Source organism: Colossoma macropomum, unplaced genomic scaffold (assembly GCF_904425465.1).
Source record: "Colossoma macropomum unplaced genomic scaffold, Colossoma_macropomum, whole genome shotgun sequence".
Lineage (NCBI taxonomy): Eukaryota > Metazoa > Chordata > Actinopteri > Characiformes > Serrasalmidae > Colossoma > Colossoma macropomum.
In genome coordinates this window covers 54431355-54452410 of record NW_023494792.1, presented here as the reverse complement: position 1 = coordinate 54452410, position 21056 = coordinate 54431355, and the positions used below count along the sequence as shown (strand labels likewise).

The 21056-nt window shown below is 37.9% G+C and overlaps 1 protein-coding gene across 1 annotated transcript; it reads right to left on the bottom strand.

Moving 5' to 3' along the window:
- Positions 1-5645: 5645 nt before the first annotated feature.
- LOC118811219 (scavenger receptor cysteine-rich type 1 protein M130-like) lies at positions 5646-20805 on the bottom strand. Its single transcript, XM_036575382.1, has 20 exons — positions 20776-20805; positions 20279-20650; positions 19114-19417; positions 18654-18968; positions 18221-18544; positions 17632-17961; positions 16458-16763; positions 16250-16312; positions 15776-15916; positions 15602-15724; positions 15272-15337; positions 15033-15179; positions 14800-14895; positions 8306-8386; positions 6974-7018; positions 6787-6864; positions 6286-6348; positions 6123-6185; positions 5982-6044; positions 5646-5650 (listed from the first exon to the last, which is right to left on the bottom strand). The coding sequence occupies exons 1-20, from the start codon at positions 20803-20805 to the stop codon at positions 5646-5648; spliced, it is 3015 nt and encodes a 1004-aa protein (XP_036431275.1).
- Between the last annotated feature and the right edge of the window lie 251 nt (positions 20806-21056).

Sequence of the window (21056 nt, the reverse complement as noted above, 5' to 3'; positions counted from 1 at the left end):
AGAAAGCTTTCATAAGGTGGCTGGTCTGTCAGCTGCTTTATCAGTCATCACAGACACTGTTGAATAATATCTTCAAGCTGACCATAAGTTTCTAAAAGGAAGTGAGTTGTGGTCAGATACAGTAAGTTTTTTTTTGTTTTGTATTGTTTTTTTGTTTTTTTTGAGGTGTAGCACTTGACATGACTCTTCCTACAAAAGAATTAAAAAGGGTTGATTCATCTATGATGCATTCTCAGGAATCAAGGACCAGAGGAGCAGAGGAACAGAAGTCTTTTGTACTGTAGGACGTTGCATTTGCACATGCAATGACATTTTAATCAGTGTTAATTCAATGTTTAATAGCTCCTTGTTGTCTATGACAGTCCAGTATGAGCTCAGCAAAAGTAGAAGAGAGTGACAAGAAAGTGAAGATCATCTTAGCTGGTAAATGTGATTTGCATTTGCATCTTTGCATCTCTTTGTAGGGAGGATCTAAAACACAATGAGAGTCTGCAAAGAAAAGAAATAAAAATGTACAATTAAAGATATGAGATATACCCACTGTGTAGGACAGTGGTCATCAAACCAAAACAAAACAAAAATACTAAATCGTTTAGATTATGAGAGCACTCTGGGAAAACCATTAATGAGTGAGAGATCGTGAGTTTAATTAGAGATTTAATTTGTGTATTGTTTTCAGTGGGACCACTGAAGTTGGGGTGAAGCTCATCCAGTCAAAACAGACTTTACCAGAGTAAATTGTCATCATCAATAGAATCACCTTGTTCGATTGTAATCGAAGCACCTGCTGAAATGACTCATCCTCCAACCACCTGATATGTGTTCATGTTAGGAAGGTCTGAAAGAGGATGTTAGTCAGAGATTCATTCATGTTGCGTCATTTAGGTGTGTGTGTGAGGCATGAATGTTAGCGCTGGTCAGTGTGCATATGTGTGTGTGTGTGTGTGTGTGTGTGTGCTGGTTAGGAATGTGTGAGGGTGTGTATGGTAGTGCTGGTAAGGTACCTTTTTGTGCATGTGTGTGGTGTGCATGGTAGAAATGGTTAGGTGTGTGTGAGGCTGTGTGTAGTATTGTTGGTAAGGTATGTGTGTGTGAGAATATTTGTGGCAGAGCTGATTTGGTGTATGTGAGGGTGTGTGTGATAGAGCTGGTTACATGTGTGTGAGGATATGTGATCAGATTCTCCAGCTTCACATAAGCTCTGTTCTGGATGCTGTCCAGGGTCCTGCAGGAGTTTAAACTCTGTGCTGCTAAATTAGAGTGGCTGCAGCTGATCTGGGGGCTTCAAGCACCCAGTAGGAGTTTCACATCAGAAGTGAAGAGCATCAATTTACATTCATCCTGATTCCCCTCGTGTAGATAAATGTAAGTAGGGCATTAAGTCTTTACACATCTTATGTACTTAGTTCATTTTATTATAACTCATCATAATTTAATCTGACTTTCCAGGTCAGTGTAATATTCTCTTACCATCCAGTGAGAGTCAATCTGAAATGTTTTAGTACAAAGTGGTGGCTGTGAGTCAGTCTGGCTCTCACAATGCTGGAGTTTTGGTGGAGAGAACACGACGACATGCAGAAAGTAAGCAACTCTACATTTTATTAAAAACACCACTCTGTTTTTGAGCACACATGTCTTATGTGGATAAATTCATAATTTTCATAAACACAACCCACTTATATTCATAGCTATGAAAGTATTTTAAATGGACATGAGACAAATATTAAACCACTTAATTTATTTCAGTCTTGCAGCTATAAATGGGATTTTGATGAAAAATGTATGTCCAAGTTTCAAACATATGTTATTGTCTCCTGAGTAGCTGAGCCAGTAAAGGTTCTACAGCTGCTGTGTGGAGCTCTAGTGTTTGGGCTTTGAGAACCATTTTGTGGTTTGGATGTGCAGTAATATATAGCGCCGTCTGTAAGTGGAATACATTCTGAAAATGTCAGTTTTTCCAGAGAAGAGGCTTGATGCCAACTTCTGATAATAAGACTGAATTACCTGACACTGTTGAAGACCACACACAACACAAAGCTGACTAGAAATGTTTCACTGTTACAGGCTCTCAGGTGCTTCTCTGATGTTACGTTAAACCAGCTTGGAACAAAAAATTCAGTGATTGACAGGTGCTGGAATAATAACTTCTAGAATTTACATCCAGTTGGATGTGTACCACTAATTTAGATTCTTACCTGTAAAGGATCTGCAGTCACAAACATTGAACTCAGCATTGACTTTTTGCTAATGTTTGTGTGTTTAGATTAGATCAACATTAACCAGGTCAGATCTTTTAACCAGATCTTTGTGGTTAGAATTATTGTTTAGTTACAGGGTAACTTGAGATGTTACAGCCTTAATAGACTCAGTAGACTGCAGACACTGTAACAGCCAGAGTGAACAGACTACTGTGAGGGGTGGGGTCAACAACAGTCTTTTTTCAGTCAGTTTTCAGTTTTCCTTAGTGTTTAGTCAGATTACACAGTGATGCTGTTTAATTTACTCAAAATCAGTGGTATAATTCCAGGTGAATGAAGTGTATATACCACAAGTTCCAAATGAAGCAGAATACTAATGATCATGTCCGGGAATGAAGTTAAAAGAGGAACAAGCGATTTTCTTCCTTGTCTTATGAAGCATGAGACCAGGACACATTGAGTCCAAGTCAATATCAAGACTTTCAGTGGTCAAGTCGGAATCAAGACTGAGACCAGATTAAGATTTTCTTCCAGGAAAAAAAAAATTGTAGCTAACTGTACATTTATTATCATTACTTGTACATTATATACACTGATATGCTATGTAATATTATATTTTCTGAGTTTAATACACAGAGAAAGCCCTGTTTATTCTGGTTTTATTAATATTCAATAATAATTCAGCTTCTAGTTACCTCAGACAGAGGCATTGGACTCAGCTGGTCTCAACAAAAATTTCCGAGCCCACCTTACACTGAGATTGAGACAAGACCGAGGACCAGTGAGGTCGAGACCAAGACTGATCTCAAGACCAGGACTGGACTTGAGAACTACAACACTAGTATTAACTATAGGAAAGTGACTAGCATAGCCTTAGTAGCTTTAACCAATGAGCAAATCTTTATCCTCCAATGTGAGTTTGCGCCCCTGTTGTCACATGATCTAAACATAAAATCACCCGTGTGTGGACCCTCCCCTTTATTATAAAATAGTTCATACAAACTTACGAAGCAGTTTGAGTCTTTGTCTCAGATGTGTTTATGTTATGAAAGAAGCTTTTATACATAACATTTAATTTTTTTGGTCATAAACATCACTTATTGTTTATGTAGAAATTTTGTAATAAAAATCTACAGAGACAAATAATGATTTGCTGATTTATCTGACTTACTAAAAGAACAGTTTCATAATTAAAATGGGAATAAAAGAAAAAGGAAAAGTGACATATGAGAAAAATAAGGCAACATGTATTAAAACCATAAAACCTCAGAAAATCTCATCTTTATGCTTTGTGTGACTGTATGATCTGTATCTTTATACTTTTTGTTTAATGATCAGCACACAGAGAGAAGAGTACAGAATCATCTCTCACACCACAGTAATAGATTCATAATAGTCATAATAGTCACACAATCATTATAGGCTTGTAAGTAACATAACAGAGAAGGTCCTGAATCATTTTCTTACAGTGTAAGTAGTAAAAAGTAGAACTGGGCGAAAGTTGACTTGAAGTTGAATTGATGTAAAATATCGTGTTTGTTCATTTAAACTAAACTTTCGCTTTGAATTGTTTTATTCAAAGTATTTTTTATTTTTGTTTGAGATGAAAAAACATTTAAACTGCTTGTTACCATTTTTTTACAGTGTAGCATAATATTAGGCAAGTAATCTTTGTGTTATAATGGCTCTATAAACAGTTATAAGGGGCTGCTTGATTCTGAATACCTGAAAATCGAAAGCTGTTATACAAGTTTGTTACAGTGAAACAACACTTTCCTGTTTCTGACTGATGATCTCTGATGACCAGAACATCTTTCAGTCCTTTACCCTCATAAATAATCTACAGTGAAAATTAACAGCGCTTTAATTTCTTCAAACCAAAACAATCATATCCTTAAATTATAATTAAAAAAAGAAGCTTTTGCTATAAAATCTGTTAACTGACTATGTTTATCACTTCAGATACAAAATGTCTTCATGAAGATAAAAAAAGTTAGATTAAGAGATCAAAGTAAGATCATACTCAGATGAGATGTGTCAGTAAACGATTCTAAGGTTGGAAGAACTCAAAAAAAGTGTTACAAATGTGCAATTTGTAATTGCAATTTGTTTACATAAATTAGGGGGTGTTTAAACCACTTTATGCTCCATAAAACATTTTGACTTGTGATTGTCATTTCTTGCATCTGAAGAGGTTTGACTGCAGTTTTCTGAGGAAAGACACTGGCTGTGGACTCTCTGTCACATGATTCATCTCTGTTGAGGCTCCTCCGAAATGTCATCATAATCTAGAAAATAAGTACATTCATCTCAAATAACATGTCACCAGTGGAGAAAAATACTATAAAAAATTTACCAATATTATCATGTTTCACCTCCCCCTCCCACTACTCCCCACCTACCATTGAGAGAAAGTGCAGAGCTAGCTCAGAGACCTGCTGAGAGACTGTGTTTTACTCAGAAATAGGTAATTATATGGAAGGAAATGTGTCATGTTTTCTGTTTCACATTAACTTTAAACTCCCATTTGACTTCATTTGTTTTGTTTTATTTCACTCATTTGTTAAACTCACTAATGAAGATCTAGTAACTCTTTCTATTTCTTGTATAATGCCTTAGTTACTTAAGTAAAGCTAGTTAAGATCAATTAATTTGGTTAAGTTCTATAGACTAAAACATCTTTTGCCTAAAATGCTTCTCAGCCTTCTTAGTATTTTGTCAGTTTTGGTTAATAAACTCTTATATTTTACATTTTTTATTTGTTCTCTTCACATAATGTTATTTTTGTGTTGCAATATATTCTCATACTAAATGTTAAGCTTGGATGCATTTTACATGTTTTTGTTATTGTCACCATGATGGTGTTTTGTGCTGAGGTAGCTGGTTGAGCTATTCTTAGGATATAGAAGTGGACAATAAAGCTTTGGGCCTGTCGGTGGTCCCCAGCCATGTTAAGGGTTAAAGTTAACTCACTCAAGAGTAAGCAGAACTCAAAAGAGTAGACTAGAGTACTGCCTGCTCAACTGAAGCTATTTGAAATGACTGGGCTGTTTGAATTAACCTTACAAACTGAAGACGTGTGGATCACTGACAATTAGAAAGTAACTATAACTCAAATATACAGTTATTTAAGCTTGAACCTGCTAAGTAACTTCATTTTTTTAAGGTAATATATTTTTTTTTAAGTTAACTAATTTAAGTGTTGTTTGCCAGGGGAGCTTCTATTTGTTAAATTGCTAGATAAGAGTGAGACGGTGGGGAACGCATAGTCATGTAAAAGCTGTGTGGGCAGGACAAGAGACATGAGCCCTGTGATTGGTCAGGCAAGATAGGACCAACGAAGTTAGAAGAAAAGAAATTCTGGAAAATTCATCAGGTATTGTACATTAGAAAGTGAATTAATGGTTATACTTTGTACATGTATATTTTGTTCCCTCAAGAACCAGATTAACCTGTAATCACAGGAACAAAGAAGAATTCATCAGATGTTTGTAATATTTATCTATCTAACTAACTCTGTATTAAAATGTTTACTGTGTATAAGAGGCCACAGTAATGACAGTGAATACTGAATGAGTTTTACCTTAAGGAGATTCTCCTGAAAGGAAGTTATAATCTATGAAGCTGTAAAAATACTGTGTCTCTGTATAAAGTTTATAATTTATGTGAACTCACTACCTAAAACTACGTAATTTACTTGTTTCCATATGAAGTAGTTTTTTCAGGTTGAATTGACAAATTCTTTACAGTGCAGCAGCATAAACAACAAGAGCGGCCACTCACCTTTTACTCCTTCTACATCCTGTTCAGCAGTGATGACATCATCATAGTTCTCTGGTGTGTCCACTACACCAACATGGAAAGATAAATTACAACACCAAGAAACAAACATGAGATGTGTTGCCTATGTTATGTAAAACTTACCTGTCATAATGTTGGAGTTTGGTCCAGCAGTAACAGCATCATCATAGTTATCTGTCATGTCTTCTGTCAAAATATAGAGATAAATGTCATTAAATCAGCATCAGTATCATCAGAGACTGTGTTCATGTTTGAGATTACAGTATTGTTACATTACAAGTCAAACCTGTTATAACAGCTGAGCTCTGATCAGCAGTGATGGCATCATCATAATTCTCTGCTATGTCCTCTACACCAAAACACAGAGATATTAAAGGATATAAAATCATATTTTACACTGTTTATTTGTCAGATGGTTCAGATATAATCACTGAACAATATAATGATGTAATACAAAATCATGTATCTTAAAAATGATAACTTTAAAGGAGAAGAAAAAGTATCCATAAATTTAAATGTAAGGTATTTTTTTTCATAGTTTTGGATCATTTCTATTGCTCCATTCATCATGACATTTTAACACATCATAAAGGACAGCAAACATTTTCAAATTTTATAAAAAAACAGAAAATATTTTTTGTTTTGTTCCTACAGTGACCGTCTGTTGTAGGCACTGAAACTGAGTACAACATCTATTTGATTATTTTATTAACACAGAATTAAAACCTCTAAATTGCTATTTAATTTTTACTTCTTTCTAAACTAAAACCCCAAAACAGAAACACACCTGCTACACTATCAGAGATCTGTCCAGCAGTGATGACATCATCATAGTTCTCTGCTGTGTCCTCTTTTGCTGATTCATCTAAATCAAATAAAAGCAGACTGACTTTACAAACAGTGCAGTCATATTTTTACATTGTGGTTTAATGTTTAAAGATAAAATCAGTTGATTAATTAATAAAGGAACTCACTAATCAGACCACTGGTGGTGACATCATCATAATATTCTGCCTTTACTCCAGTCAGAGACTTTGCTGGAAAAATGCAAATTTTATTACTTTCAAAAGTAAGATGATTGTTCAGAGAGGCTGAGAACTAGATAACATCTCACTGATCCTAAGATATGCAATGATCATATCATAACTAACATCAAACTGTAAAAAAGTCTTGAAAAATATTTTAAAAGGTGTTAAAAGCTAGAAAGTTGTAAGCATTAGTCAGACTATCTAACATATTACACAAAAGGAATCTTACGCTTTGCACAGTTTACTTTCACTCATTCACAGAGAAAAAACATCTGCCCTACATTGTCCCAACCAAACTAACAAAGAACTGTAAAAATCTCTCAGTTAAACTGAAATGACCAGTATTAATCTGTCTGTCTAGTGTTTCATTCAGCAGTGATTTGCTTATGGCTTTGGTATTTATTTATTTTTGTTACACGAGCACAAACTTGCATGTCTTGACTACCTTAACCTGCACTGTGTGTCTCTCCAACAGATTCATACTGCAACGTTGACTATTAACTATAAACAGTCATGCAGGAGTTCATAGTCAAAGCATGAACACATTAATAAAAGTTAATAAGCCCCTTTAATAAGCCCCTTTAGTGTAATAATTTCAGAAGTTCAGAGTCTTTTGTGAGCTACAGAGTGTGACACCATTAAGAATATGCAGGAAATCATTTCTTCCAGACCCTTCCTGATCTAGTGGTGAATCAAATCTATAATCAGAGGAACAAACTAAATTCACTACTATTTGTTATTGGGGCTTTGTCTTCTTCAAGAAATGGAATATCTTTAGAGTAAGACTCGATTGGTCAAGAGTACCAATCTTAAAACTGGTCCAAAATCAGTAAGTAAAAGTGTCTTTCCACAAAAGCAAGTGTTAAAAAGTACCAAGTTAAAAATGCTACTTAAGTAATAAGTAACTTAAAGAACTGCAGTGGAACATTTCAGTACATCCAGCATCTCATGACCTCAGTAGTCAGAAGTCTGATCAGCCACAAAGCAATATTGATGCTGTTACCAACAAAATATAAAGTAATTTAAAGGGTTGAACACAAGAAATAATTAGTTAATGTTAATGACTGAACTGTAAACGTAAAAGTAGATTACTTTCCTCACTGCAACCGTTCCTTACTGCTGTGTTTCAAATATTGGATCTACTCTCGAGCTCAGTGTTTTCATAAAATAAACATGACTAAAAGAAACTTGGGTTAAGAAACATGGATTTATAATGAATTCTCTAATTTCTAAACGGTGATTGTAAAATTCCTCAGTTGAATGGAGTTTAACACACACATGTTCTGGTCCTCTTACCTGAGAGAAGCTCCTCATCCACATCCTCATATCCTGAATGCTGTTCTTCAGAGAGGATACTTCCTGTTAGAGGAGAGCAGAACAGTCATCAAACATATTCACTCTAACCATCATTCACTTGGCCACTTGGTCACTGTTTCGGCCTTTCATTGAGTCACTCTGTCATTTACTCACTTAGTCACTCACTCAGTCAGTCATTTGATCACTCAGGCAACCATTTCACTCAGACACTCTTATGGTCACTAACTCATTCACTTACTTGGTCACTCTCTCACTCAGTCACGTTTTTGTCATCCAATCAGCTAATAATTCATTCACTCACTCAGTGATTTAATCACTAGATCACTCAATTGGATACTCAGACACTCACTCACTCAGTTGTGTAGTCACAAACCCAGTCACTCAATAGATCATTCTTACTAGGTCAACTGATCACTCACACAATCCCTCGCTTTGTCACTCATTCGGACACTTGGTCACTCAGTTGACCAGTCACAAACTCACTCTGGAATATATTCATTAACTCTTGGTTACTCACTACATAATTACTCATTCACTAGATCACTTCATCAGCATCAGTCACTCTGACACTAGGTCATTCAATCACTCATTCACTAATGTGGTCACTCAATCAGTCACTCTGTCACTCACTCGGTCATTCACTTAGTCACTCGATCTCACTCACTTGGTCACTTTCATACTTCATCATTGCCTAAATAAGGCACTATAATCAGTCATTAATTCACTCACTTGGTCACTAATTCACTCAGTCACTAACTTGGTCACTTACTCAGTTACTCTGACACTCAGTCACTAACTCAGTCATGACTCAGAGTCACAAACTCAGTCATTTCTTACTTCATCACTGCCTCAATTGGTCACTCACTCAGACACATATTAACCCACTCACTCACTGATTGTCTGACTCGCTCACTCAGCGACTCCTTTAATCTCTGTAATTCCCAACAACACAAACACACACACACACACACACACACATACACACACACACACACACACACACACATACACACACATTACCCCTGCTCTCTCCCTTTCCATACTTCCTCCTTCTCCTCCCCACTCTCCCTCTCGGTCTCTATCACTCACCCAAACTCTCTCACACACGCTATCAAACCCAATCACACTCTCTATCAAAGTCTCTCACACTCACTATCAAACTCTCTCACACACGCTATCAAACCCTCTCACACTCACTATCAAACTCTCTTACACTCGATATCAAGCTCTCACACACACTATCAAACCCTCTCACACTTGCTATCAAACTCTCTCACACTCACTTTCAAACTCACTATCAAACTCTCTTACACTCACTATCAAACTCACTATCAAACTCTCTCACACTCACTGTCAAACTCTAAGGCGTTCTTGATAGTGAGTGTGAGAGAATTTGACAGAGTGAGAGAGAACTTGATAGAGTCTATGAGAGAACTTGATGGTCACATTTTCTGATTGGCCTAGGGAGTTATCATTTAAATTAGCAGTTTCTGATTGGCTCATAGTCAAATACGCCTTTCCCCGTGCGGTAGTTCACTCTTAAAAACAGATGGTTCTTCAAAGGTCCTTTAGTAAAGGCAGTGGTTCTATATAGGATCACAAAAAAGAACTATTTGCATGATTAAAGAGCTCTTTGCATGGTGAAATGGTTCTTCAGATTGATAAACAATGTGCTGTAGATGGTTATACATATGACCGAAGTCGTTTTGGTGCTATAGCGGTCCGTGTATTTCGTTTTTTATTCTGTTATTAACAGCGAAAAAAATCACGAAATAGCTTTGTTTCACAGTTTCACAAACTAATAATAAAATAAAAAAAAGGGGTCGTATTTTATTTGTCGAAATGTAAAAAGTTCTATCATTTTAACCGGAAATAAACGTGCAGAGGGCACGTCTGGTCGCAGAAGCTCAGAATGATAAAGACAGAAAAGATCGGGCATGTTGAGAGGATAGGCCGAGTCCGGCATTTGGGGAGGCATCATTAAATGTAGCTATTCTATCAGCAAGAACTGAAGCGATATGGGGAAGAGACTCTACAGGACTCCTGCCATTTAACAGCGAAATCAAAGAGGAATGGAAGTCATGCTGCCCAATAATAATGAGAAAATTAATACTGTAATATGAAAGATCAGATTTGCCAAAATGAAAAATAAATAAAATTAAAAAATAAATGACTTAGTAAATTAATATATGAAGTAGAATTGCAAAGAATAATGATGAAAAATCTAAACATAAATAAATATACATAACAATTAATATATTAATAAATAAAATCTTATATAAATTAATATGTCTGCATTTATTTATATGTCTATTTATTAATTTCCCGTTCTCACTAATTTTTGTATTTATTTTTTTGTTGTTGTTTGTGTTTCTTTATTAAATTTTTTCTGTTTTACTATTCATTTATTTCCATTATTATTCATTTCTATATGTATTTATTTCTCTATTTATTTACTTCTGTATTTCCCTGTACTTATGCTAATAAAGGGGCTGTCAGTTAATGATGTCACAGCGACTTAATATTCCTATTGGTTGATATCAGATTCCGTAGCTCGATTGTACACGTCTTGCTCTATCAGCGGTAACTAAGGACAAGACAGTACAATAATGGCTGCTTACAGGCAGCAGACAGTCAGAGATCTGACACTCTCGGCTGATCTGGCTGAAAATGCAAGTACGGATTATTTACTCTTTCCTGTGGAGGCTGTGGGGACAGTTTGCTCCATTTTGCTGCCTCTGCTGATACAGAGGTCGACCCCATAGTGTTCAGAACTTTGGAGGAGGTTGTTCATCGTCTTTTTCAGCAAAATTCAGATCACCCCCAGACATTTGGACGCCCTTTTCACATGCTGCCTGTGGAAGCCATCGAAAGTCATGTATCGGCAGGTTTGTCTGTCCGTGACATTGCAGTTTTTTTTGGAGTTGGTGAAAGAAAAGTTTAATCAACTCTTCTCCTGGTCTTGATTGCTAAGCCTGAACGTGAAAAACACGCCCCTCATTATCATTTGAACGACGAAATACAGAAATAAATAAATGAATTAATGAAAAATAAATATTTAAATGAATTAATGAACAAAATAAATAATTAAATGAATTAATGAAAAAAATAAATAAATGAATACATAAATCAATGAATAAAGCGAACAAATGTTAAAAATATACATACGGAAAAATATATAAAAAATGGCATTAACAAAACAAAATAAAGTAATAAATACAGATAAATAAATATTAACTTTTAAATAAATACAGAAATAAATAAATTTAGAAATATATAACTGCAGAAAAGGAAATGTGTATAATCAAAATCACAATAAGAATATATACTTTATTTAGCTTTTTTATTTATTGATTAATTTACATTTTTTTTATTATTATTATATTTATTTTTCAATTTGGCAAATCTGGTCCTCCATTTTGTAATGCCACGTCCTCAAATGTGAACTTCGTTATACTGACTGTGTTACAGCTCCAGACTTAACGATTAAAGCTGTGCGCTGTTCTGTGTTCATATTGTTCATATGATACTGTGGCGGCTCCGGTTTTGGGAAGGAGCTTTAGAGGCGGTCTGCAGAGCTGCGATGCGGCTCCGCCCCGTACAAAGGGACGGTGCTGTGGTTAAATTTTGTTAATGTTGTTGTTCTCTTAGTCTAAAATGTATGTGTGTGTTATCGGTGTTATTATGTAGCCTCTCCCGTGTTTCCTTCTTCACCAACACACTCATCACTCATCTCCGAGTGTGGCACCAACAACCAGCGCCTTCGGCACATTAAACTAGACTGTCACCGCGAGTCTTTGTGTTCGGCTTTAGGTCCTGATGTGCTGTTTGTTGTGAAGGAAAAGTGAGGATTAACCGTTATTTACACACAGAAACAACCGAGATCGCGAGTGTAAACTGTAGTGTCCGTATGCCTGCGAGAGGCGCGTGCAAGGGCAGTCAGGATTCTACATAACCCCGAAAAACAGGCCAGATTCAGTGATTTCTGAGTTTCTTAGTCCAGGCGTGCCCTCTGCACATCTACTTCAGATTAAAGTGATTTTTTTTATTTGGATAAGTAATTTACGACCGTTTATTCCATTGTTGTTTGTTTGTTACTTAATTTTAAATATTAGTTTGTGAAACTGTGAAACAAAGCTATTTCGTGATTTTTTCACTGACAATAATAGAATAAAAAACGAAATACACGGACCGCTATAGCACCAAAAATACTTCGGCCATATGTATAACCATCTACAGCACATTGTCTATCAATCTGAAGAACCATTTCAGCATGTGAAGAACTCTTAAATCATGCAAATGATTCTTTTGTGTTCCTAGTTCTATATAGAACCACTGCCTTTACTAAAGGACCTTGAAGAACCATCTGTTTTTAAGAGTGAACTGCCGCACGTGGGGGAAGGGCATATTTGACTATGAGCCAATCAGAAACTGCTAATTTAAATGATAACTCCCTAGGCCAATCAGGAAATGTGACCATCAAGTTCTCTCATAGACTCTATCAAGTTCTCTCTCACTCTGTCAAATTCTCTCACACTCACTGTCAAGAAAGCCTTAGAAATTGATAGTGAGTGTAAAAGAGTTTGATAGTGAGTTTGATAGTGAGTGTGAGAGAGTTTGATAGTGAGTGTGAGAGAGTTTGAGAGTGATTGTGAGAGAGTTTGATGATGAGTGTGAGAGAGTTTGATAGTGAGTGTGAGAGTTTGATTGTGAGAGGGTTTGATAGCGAGTGTGAGAGGGTTTGATAGTGACTGTGAGAGGGTTTGATAGTCAGTACGAGAGAGTTTGATAGCGAGTGTGAGAGGGTTTGATAGTGAGTGTGAGAGAGTTTGATAGTGAGTATGAGAGAGTTTGATAGAGAGTGTGAGAGAGTTTGATAGTGACTGTGAGAGGGTTTGATAGCATGTGTGAGAGAGTTTGATAGTGAGTGTGAGAGAGTTTGAGAGAGTTTGATAGTGTGTGTGAGAGAGTTTGATAGTGAGTGTGAAAGAGTTTGATAGCGTGTGAGAGGGTTTGATAGTGAGTGTGAGAGAGTTTGATAGTGAGTGTGAGAGGGTTTGATAGCATGTGTGAGAGTTTGATAGCATGTGTGAGAGAGTTTGATAGTGAGTGTGAGAGGGTTTGATAGCGAATGTGAGAGAGTTTGATAGTGAGTGTGAGAGGTTTGATAGTGAGTGTGAGAGGGTTTGATTGTGAGAGAGTTTGATAGTGAGTGTGAGAGGGTTTGATAGCATGTGTGAGAGTTTGATAGCGTGTGTGAGAAAGTTTGATAGTGAGTATGAGAGGGTTTGACCAAAATATACTTCTGTTATATGTATAACCATCTACAGCACATTGTTTATCAATCTGAAGAACCATTTCACCATGTGAAGAACTCATGCAAATGGTTCTTTTGTGTTCCTAGTTCTATATAGAACCACTGCCTTTACTAAAGGACCCTTGAAGAACCATCTGTTTTTAAGAGTGAACTACTGCACGTGGGGGACGGGCTTATTTGACTATGAGCGAATCAGAAACTGATTATTTAAATGATAACTGTCGAGTTTGATAGTGAGTGTGAGAGGGTTTAATAGCGAGTGTGAGAGAGTTTGATAGTATGTGTGAGAGTGTTTGATAGTGAGTGTGAGAGGGTTTGTTAGTGAGTGTGAGAGGTTTGACAGTGAGTGTGAGAGAGTTTGATAGTGAGTGTGAGAGGGTTTGATAGCGAGTGCGAGAGAATTTGATAGTGAGTGTGAGAGGTATGTTAGAATTTTGGCCTAAACAGCCTCTCATAACTAACTTGTGGACTCACCCCAATCACTTCAGTCACCCTGTCACTTGTCATATGGTGTCTTACTGAGTCACTCAATCTCTCACTCACTTTGTCACTTTCTTACTTCATCACCGTCTCAATTGGTCACGCACTCAGACACATTCACTCACTAAGTGACTGGTTTGCTTGCTCAGTGACTCCTTCCTCATTCTCTTCCTCCCCCTTCTATCTCTTTCAGCCTCCCTCCCTCTCCCTCACCTCTTTCTCTCTCTCTCTCTCATACACACACACACACACACAAACACACACACACCTGCAGCTGTGTGGTTTCTCTGTGTGTACAAAAATTGAAGTTTTACAGGAATTACACAGTTTAACTTCAGCTGCCTAATAGATGCTTATCAGCAGAATTAACACACTACACTACATGTAGATCTACTCTAACTGCACATTTCTCTAATATACACTAAACACTCATTTACTGATTTACTCTTATTATTAATGCACTGAGAAATCTATCCAGAAGAAGTTAATGAAAATTCTGAACTGGATATTTATGTTAAACTGTTGAATAAAAATACATTTAGGAAAAAATGAAATATTGCTTTGGTCACTAAGAGTGGGCAGGTATGGCTCTATATCTCTAATTTAAGTATACTTTAGTACAATAATCCTCATGCAGAACACTCCATATATCATTCACCTTTTTGAGTCGAGTCATTACTTTTAGTGATGTGTCTGTGGTTAATCTCCTCATAGACTGCCTCAGTCAGAGTCTTACGTCTCCTCTTAGAGAGCACTGTGAGGGAGACAGAGAGAAACATGGAGCCAGTTCAGTAGAACAGAAGACTGATGACAGAGGAGAAAGGAGAAAGACTAATGATGTTTAGAGAATGTACAGAAAGTGGATTGTAGATGATCTCTGAAGCTCTCTACCTCTCCTGAGCATTCTGTTCTGGTAAAACAGCACAACCAGAAGCACTAAGGCCAGGAAGAGCACCGCTCCCAGAACCAGGAGAGACACTGGATAGATGGATGGAATAGCTGGTGATGAAGTGGTTGTTCTCTCTGCTGGCTGACCAACTGCAAATAAAAATACAGAGTAGAAATTGTACAGAACACTGAATAATCTCTTTAGAATCACTTAGAAAAATGACCTAAGACATGAATAGTACCTGTGGTGGTGGAGGTGGTGGTTGTAAATATGGCTACAGTAGTAGAAGGCACAGATATGTCTATACCTACAGAAACAAAACATTAACAATAAACAAACAAAGCACAAAATCCAAAATAATACTGGTTTAAGTGAAGTCGGTATTAAGAGGCAATTCTGATTCTGAATTTATAATACAATTTAAGCACTGTATATGACAAAGTAGCATTAGACAACATGAACAAAAGCACATTAATCCACTTTTCACTGAAGACTTGCAGATTATTAGAAATGGGATAAAGATGATCTGACTGGATCCAGAGACTTCAAAAGTCCAGCAGACTCCTCTGACCTGCACAGGTGACTCCAGCGTCCTTCTTGTGGGAGCAGTCAGTGTGTTTCTTCAGGGAATGAGGACAGTCCCACAGGTGAATCTCATTCCCTCTACACTTCACTCTGTTCAGCCATATAGGCCCTTCACCAGCACCAAAGACAGCACTCCCATCAGCACTCAGCGCCGGCCCACAGCCCAGCTGTCTGCAAACCACCTGAGCGTCCCTGATGTCCCACAGATCATCACAGACGGACCCCCACTCAGCATTATGATACACCTCCAGCCTTCCAGAGCAGCTTCTTTCTCCTCCCTTCAGCCTGAGAGGCAGGTGCTCTACACCACACATGGAGAGTCTCAGAATTCCAAACAATACAATTTACTGTAATATACTGAACTATACTGAAAATCTCAAATGATTTCCCAGAATGACAGTACCACAACAAATAATAAACCAGTACCAGTCTTATCTTACATAACTAACCTATATAATGTATAAGCATAATACATAATTGAGGAAACCAAGTTGATCTTCATTCCACAACAGAACAAACTGATCGTGAACAGTGTCACATAATGTAAAGCTTAATATATTCTTTTAATTAAGTTAGAGAACGTTGGCAAAAAAATAAATAAATAAAAGTAGATAACTGAAAATAATGTTCTTACTTGAACACTTTTTCTGGTAGAGAGGTGAAGAGCATATCTCAAGAGTGTGTGGCTTGGTTTGGTCTGCCATGACAAAAAAAAAAAATTATAGATTATTATCAATTACTGATTATATCATGAGCTGTATTTCATGAAAAAGTCCTTATGAAATGTTTTTGGTTATGCCAATGCATAAATGCACTATAATTTGTAGAAAGGAACTGCCTACTTGAGCAGGTAATATGAGCCACTTCATTACGATTATCACAGTTGTTCTGTCTCCAGGGTGAAGTTGGACAATGCCACAGAGTGGAGTCATGTTTCCTACATTTCAGATAATCCAGCCAGTTAGGAGCTGATTCCACTCTTGCTCTACTCCAGGACTCACTGCCAGATCTACCACAGTTCAGCTCTTGACAAACCACACTTGCTGTTTCTTCATCCATATAATTTACACACACATTACCCCAGGTTCCATTGTAGAACACTTCCAGATTCCCCTCACAGCCCTCAGTGAGTCTGAACTCTTTAAACTCTGGTGGGAGAAGAATGACTTTACTTTAAATGAATACCGTGCTACACAGTATTTCTTCTAGGATTACCTAATCTTAAAAATATACTACTTTAAAAGTTTTAAATGTTCTACTTTGAATGTCTTTTGAACACATATTGTCACCTGAAATGAATATCAGTGGTCTGAAATGTGCTGTATATATCCTTATAACATATTCAAAGACTGCATAACTCTTAATGATTATCAGCTTCAGGATTATCCATCAGCTACAGACAGATCATTTTAATTACACAAGAGTGAAACAGAAAAAAATAACACTCTATTTTAAGTAAACTTATTTTAGTAGAATTTGCCAAAATTAGTTCTAAAAGAAAATACAACTGAACATATGTTTCTTTTTACTGGTACTGCTTCGTTTGTGTTATAAAAAAGGTACAAGCTTTAACTATTTTTCAGCCACAGCTACCTAGGTCTGAATGCTATATGGAACTGATGTGATTTCTTTGGTACCTTATAGCTGTTAGAGTGGAGAAGCACGATACTGACTAGCTGCTGTTTTTCCTTTGATTATACTCAAACAGGTATGCAAATTTTGCTGTTTTATTGTACTACCAAATAAGCTGAGCTGTTTAATACTGAAAAAGTTGAGTCTATGTCGTAATGATTCATATTGTAATTGCTGCAAGTTCAGTCCGGTTTTGCCACTGAAGATATATGCTGTTAGAGTGGAGAAGCATAATACTGATTAGCTGCTGTATTTCCTTTGTTTATACCCAAACAGGCTCTAGCAGATGTGACTCTAGTAAAAGCTCAGAACCAACTTCTTGTTGCAGTTGCTTAATTGAGGGACCAGAACAGCGGGATTACAAGAGCATGTAACACATTTTACCTGAGCACACGACTCCTACGTCCTCCTTGTGTCCACATTCATCCTCTCCACACAGCTGAAATCTGCAGTTCCACAGGGATGTCTCGTTCCCCTCACACTCCACCTCATTCAGCCATATGCGTCCAGTTCCAGGTCCAAACCAGGCTGGTACCGGAGCACTGAGGGCAACTCCACACTGCAGCTGTCTGCAGACTGCCTGCGCATCCTTAATATCCCACAAGTCATCACACACTGTCCCCCATGAGCCGCTGTGGAAAACCTCCAGCCTTCCTGCACAGTCTCCCCCAGAACCAACCAGCCTGATGGAGCTGTGAGCTGATTTAAACTTACCTACACAAAAAAAAAAACAAAAAACAAACAAACAAAAAACATACATACATCCACACACACAAGGCAGTTAAATTATTCTTACATCATATCTGTGTGGTCCTCATTACACTGGTCTTTGACATAAGGAAGAAAGTTGGTGAAAATCATTTGACTTTGAATAATAAAGGATTAAAATATATTTTGGTAAAATATTTTATATTTTACAGATATTTTATTTATTTGTTTGCCACTTTTGATATTTAGCTGCAATATTTTTTACCAGAGCAGGTGATTGAGAGCTGCTCTCTGGAGCTGCAGTTGACTGCTTGTGCGCTGCTGCAGTTTCCCAGATGAGCTTCACTCCCAGAACAACTAAAACCTGTCACACACATGTGTCTGTGTTCAGGACTGGATGGAGAGGAGCTGGAGAAGCTGAACACAGAGCTACAGCCCAGCTGTCTGCAGACCACAGAGGCCTCAGACTCACTCCAGGAGTCCAGCAGAACTCTCCTCCAGTCCTGCCTGAAGTACACCTCCACCTCCCCCTCACACTCCATCCCTCCAGACAACCGCACTCGCCCCTCATGAATTGCCAGAGAGGAATCTGAAGAAGAAAAAATATCACTTAACTAAAATACTTTCTATTTGACTGAGGGAACCTTAAACTTAAACAGGCATTTTTTGAGATGGACACCATGATTCTAAGAGCTCACCACTGCAGATGACTCCAACATCCTGTTTATGAGAGCATGCAGTTCGACTCCATGATGAAATGGGACATTTTGACAGTTGTGTTTCGTTCCCCTGACAATCAAACACATCAGCCCAGAACCGGCCACTCCCCTCCCCATACCAGTCTGACCCCAACACAGCCACAGCACTCCCACACTTCAGCTGACCACAGAGGACACTGGCAGCTCTCATATCCCAGCTTACATCACACACTGTGCCCCACTCACTGAGGTACTGGAGCTCCACTCGACCAGAACAGGAGTCAGAGCCGTTCACCAGTCGAGCCTGAGTGTGACCTGAATCAGTATCACATTATAGAAGTATACATGTATGAGGGTAGTTCAGTACCATTTATTGCGACAAGCAGCAGCAAAGCTTACTGATAATTTTACATAATTAATCTCATATCAATTAAACTCAATCATAAATTAATACTTTTACCGGCACACACCAGTCCCACATCACTGTCATGGGTGCAGTTGTGTTTGAGTGAAGATGATATTGGACAGAAGGAAATCTGAGATTCGTTGCCTCTACACTGAAGCTCCTCTGACCACACCTGACCCTCCCCTCTGCCAAAAGCAGCTGCTCCCAGCACCTTCACAGGAAGCCCACAGCCCAGCTCTCGACACACAACCTCTGCATCCTGCTGGTCAAAGTCAGCATCACACACCGTGGATGAGGTAATTCCATTAAGCACCTCCACTCTCCCAGAGCACAAGTGGAAACCATCAGTAAGTCTGGACTTCCTCTGACCTGAAAAAAAAGAAGTGGATTTACATAAACTTTACGTTTGGTAAAAAGTGAAACTAGTATGTAACAGGGGATCTTAAACTTTTTGGGTTTGGGTATACCCTATTGCAAGATTTTTTCAGACACTCCCCCTCCCCCTCATTCCAAATTAGTTTTTTTGTTTTTCTTTAAAAAAAGTGATATTGACACTCAAGGGAAAAAAAAACAAGTTTGTGGTTTGCCTTCAGCAGACACATTTGGTTGACTGTTATGCAGTCTTAAGATAGATTCAGATAAAAAGAAAGCTCACTCCTTTACTTTAGCTAATACGAGATATTTGGCTAAAATTTCCAAATGGAATTAGTGATACAGTTGTCCGTATGGTCTAACTAGTAAAACAAACTGACTGAAAGATGTAATCATATAAAAAAGAGTCTTTTGATAACATTTTGGTACAGCTTATGTGTAGTAGAAGGTTTATAAAAAACTATGAGTGCACAGTCCAAATAGGAAGGTGGAGTCTTTTCTATGTACTGTCAGTTTTCTAAGTTTCATTTGAGTGATATGCCAGACATTGCAATCAACAGCAGAGAAAATGTGTGTTGAGAGAAGTGTTAGGCACAATATCACTTTTGCCCTAAAATTAGTCAAGAATGTATATTATCATCAACTCATTCATTTCAAATTAGGCTACTTTGTTATTTTATTATTGCTATTTTTCACATGTCTCAAATCTTCCACAGCAGCACCCCACTTGAGAGCCAATGATGACAAAGATCCAAGTTGATGTCAGTCAAAATTTTTGGAAAATCTGATATTATGGCAACGATGATATTAAGCATATATTCATTCATGGAAGCAATTCATTCATGACTAACTGCAGCTTACCTGAGCAGATGACTCCGGCATCTAAACCATGATGACATAAATGTTTACCCCATCCCCATGATGTACAGTTCTTCACTGTAGACTCTGATCCACTACAGTCCACTTCATTCATCCAGATTGGTCCTGATCCTGGTCCAAAGTGAGCTCTGCTCAGTGCAGCTACAGCCTCTCCACAGCCCAGCTCTCTACATACCACTGCAGCATCTCTCATATCCCACTTATATTCACACACTGTTCCCCACTGTCCTCTATGAAGAACCTCCACTCTCCCAGCACAGCGACTGCCACCATTCACCAACCTCACACTGTCTGTACAACAGAAGGCAGAAGAGACAGATATTAATACTGGTGTGTGAAACTAGCTACAGAGAGAGAGAGAGAGAGAGAGAGAGAGAGAGAGAGAGAGAGAGAGAGAGAGAGAGACGACATTTAGTACATTAAGTAAGAGCCTGCAGGATTAATTGATGTTGATGTCCCTCTTACCAGCACACACCAGTCCCACATCACTGTCATGAGTGCAGTTGTGTTTGAGTGAAGATGATGTTGGACAGAAGTATATCTGAGATTCGTTGCCTCTACAATGAAGCTCCTCTGACCACACCTGACCCTCCCCTCTGCCAAAAGCAGCTGCTCCCAGCACCTTCACAGGAAGCCCACAGTCCAGCTCTCGACACACAACCTCTGCATCCTGCTGGTCAAAGTCAGCATCACACACTGTGGACCAGGTCTCTCCACGAAGCACCTCCACTCTCCCAGAGCAGTGA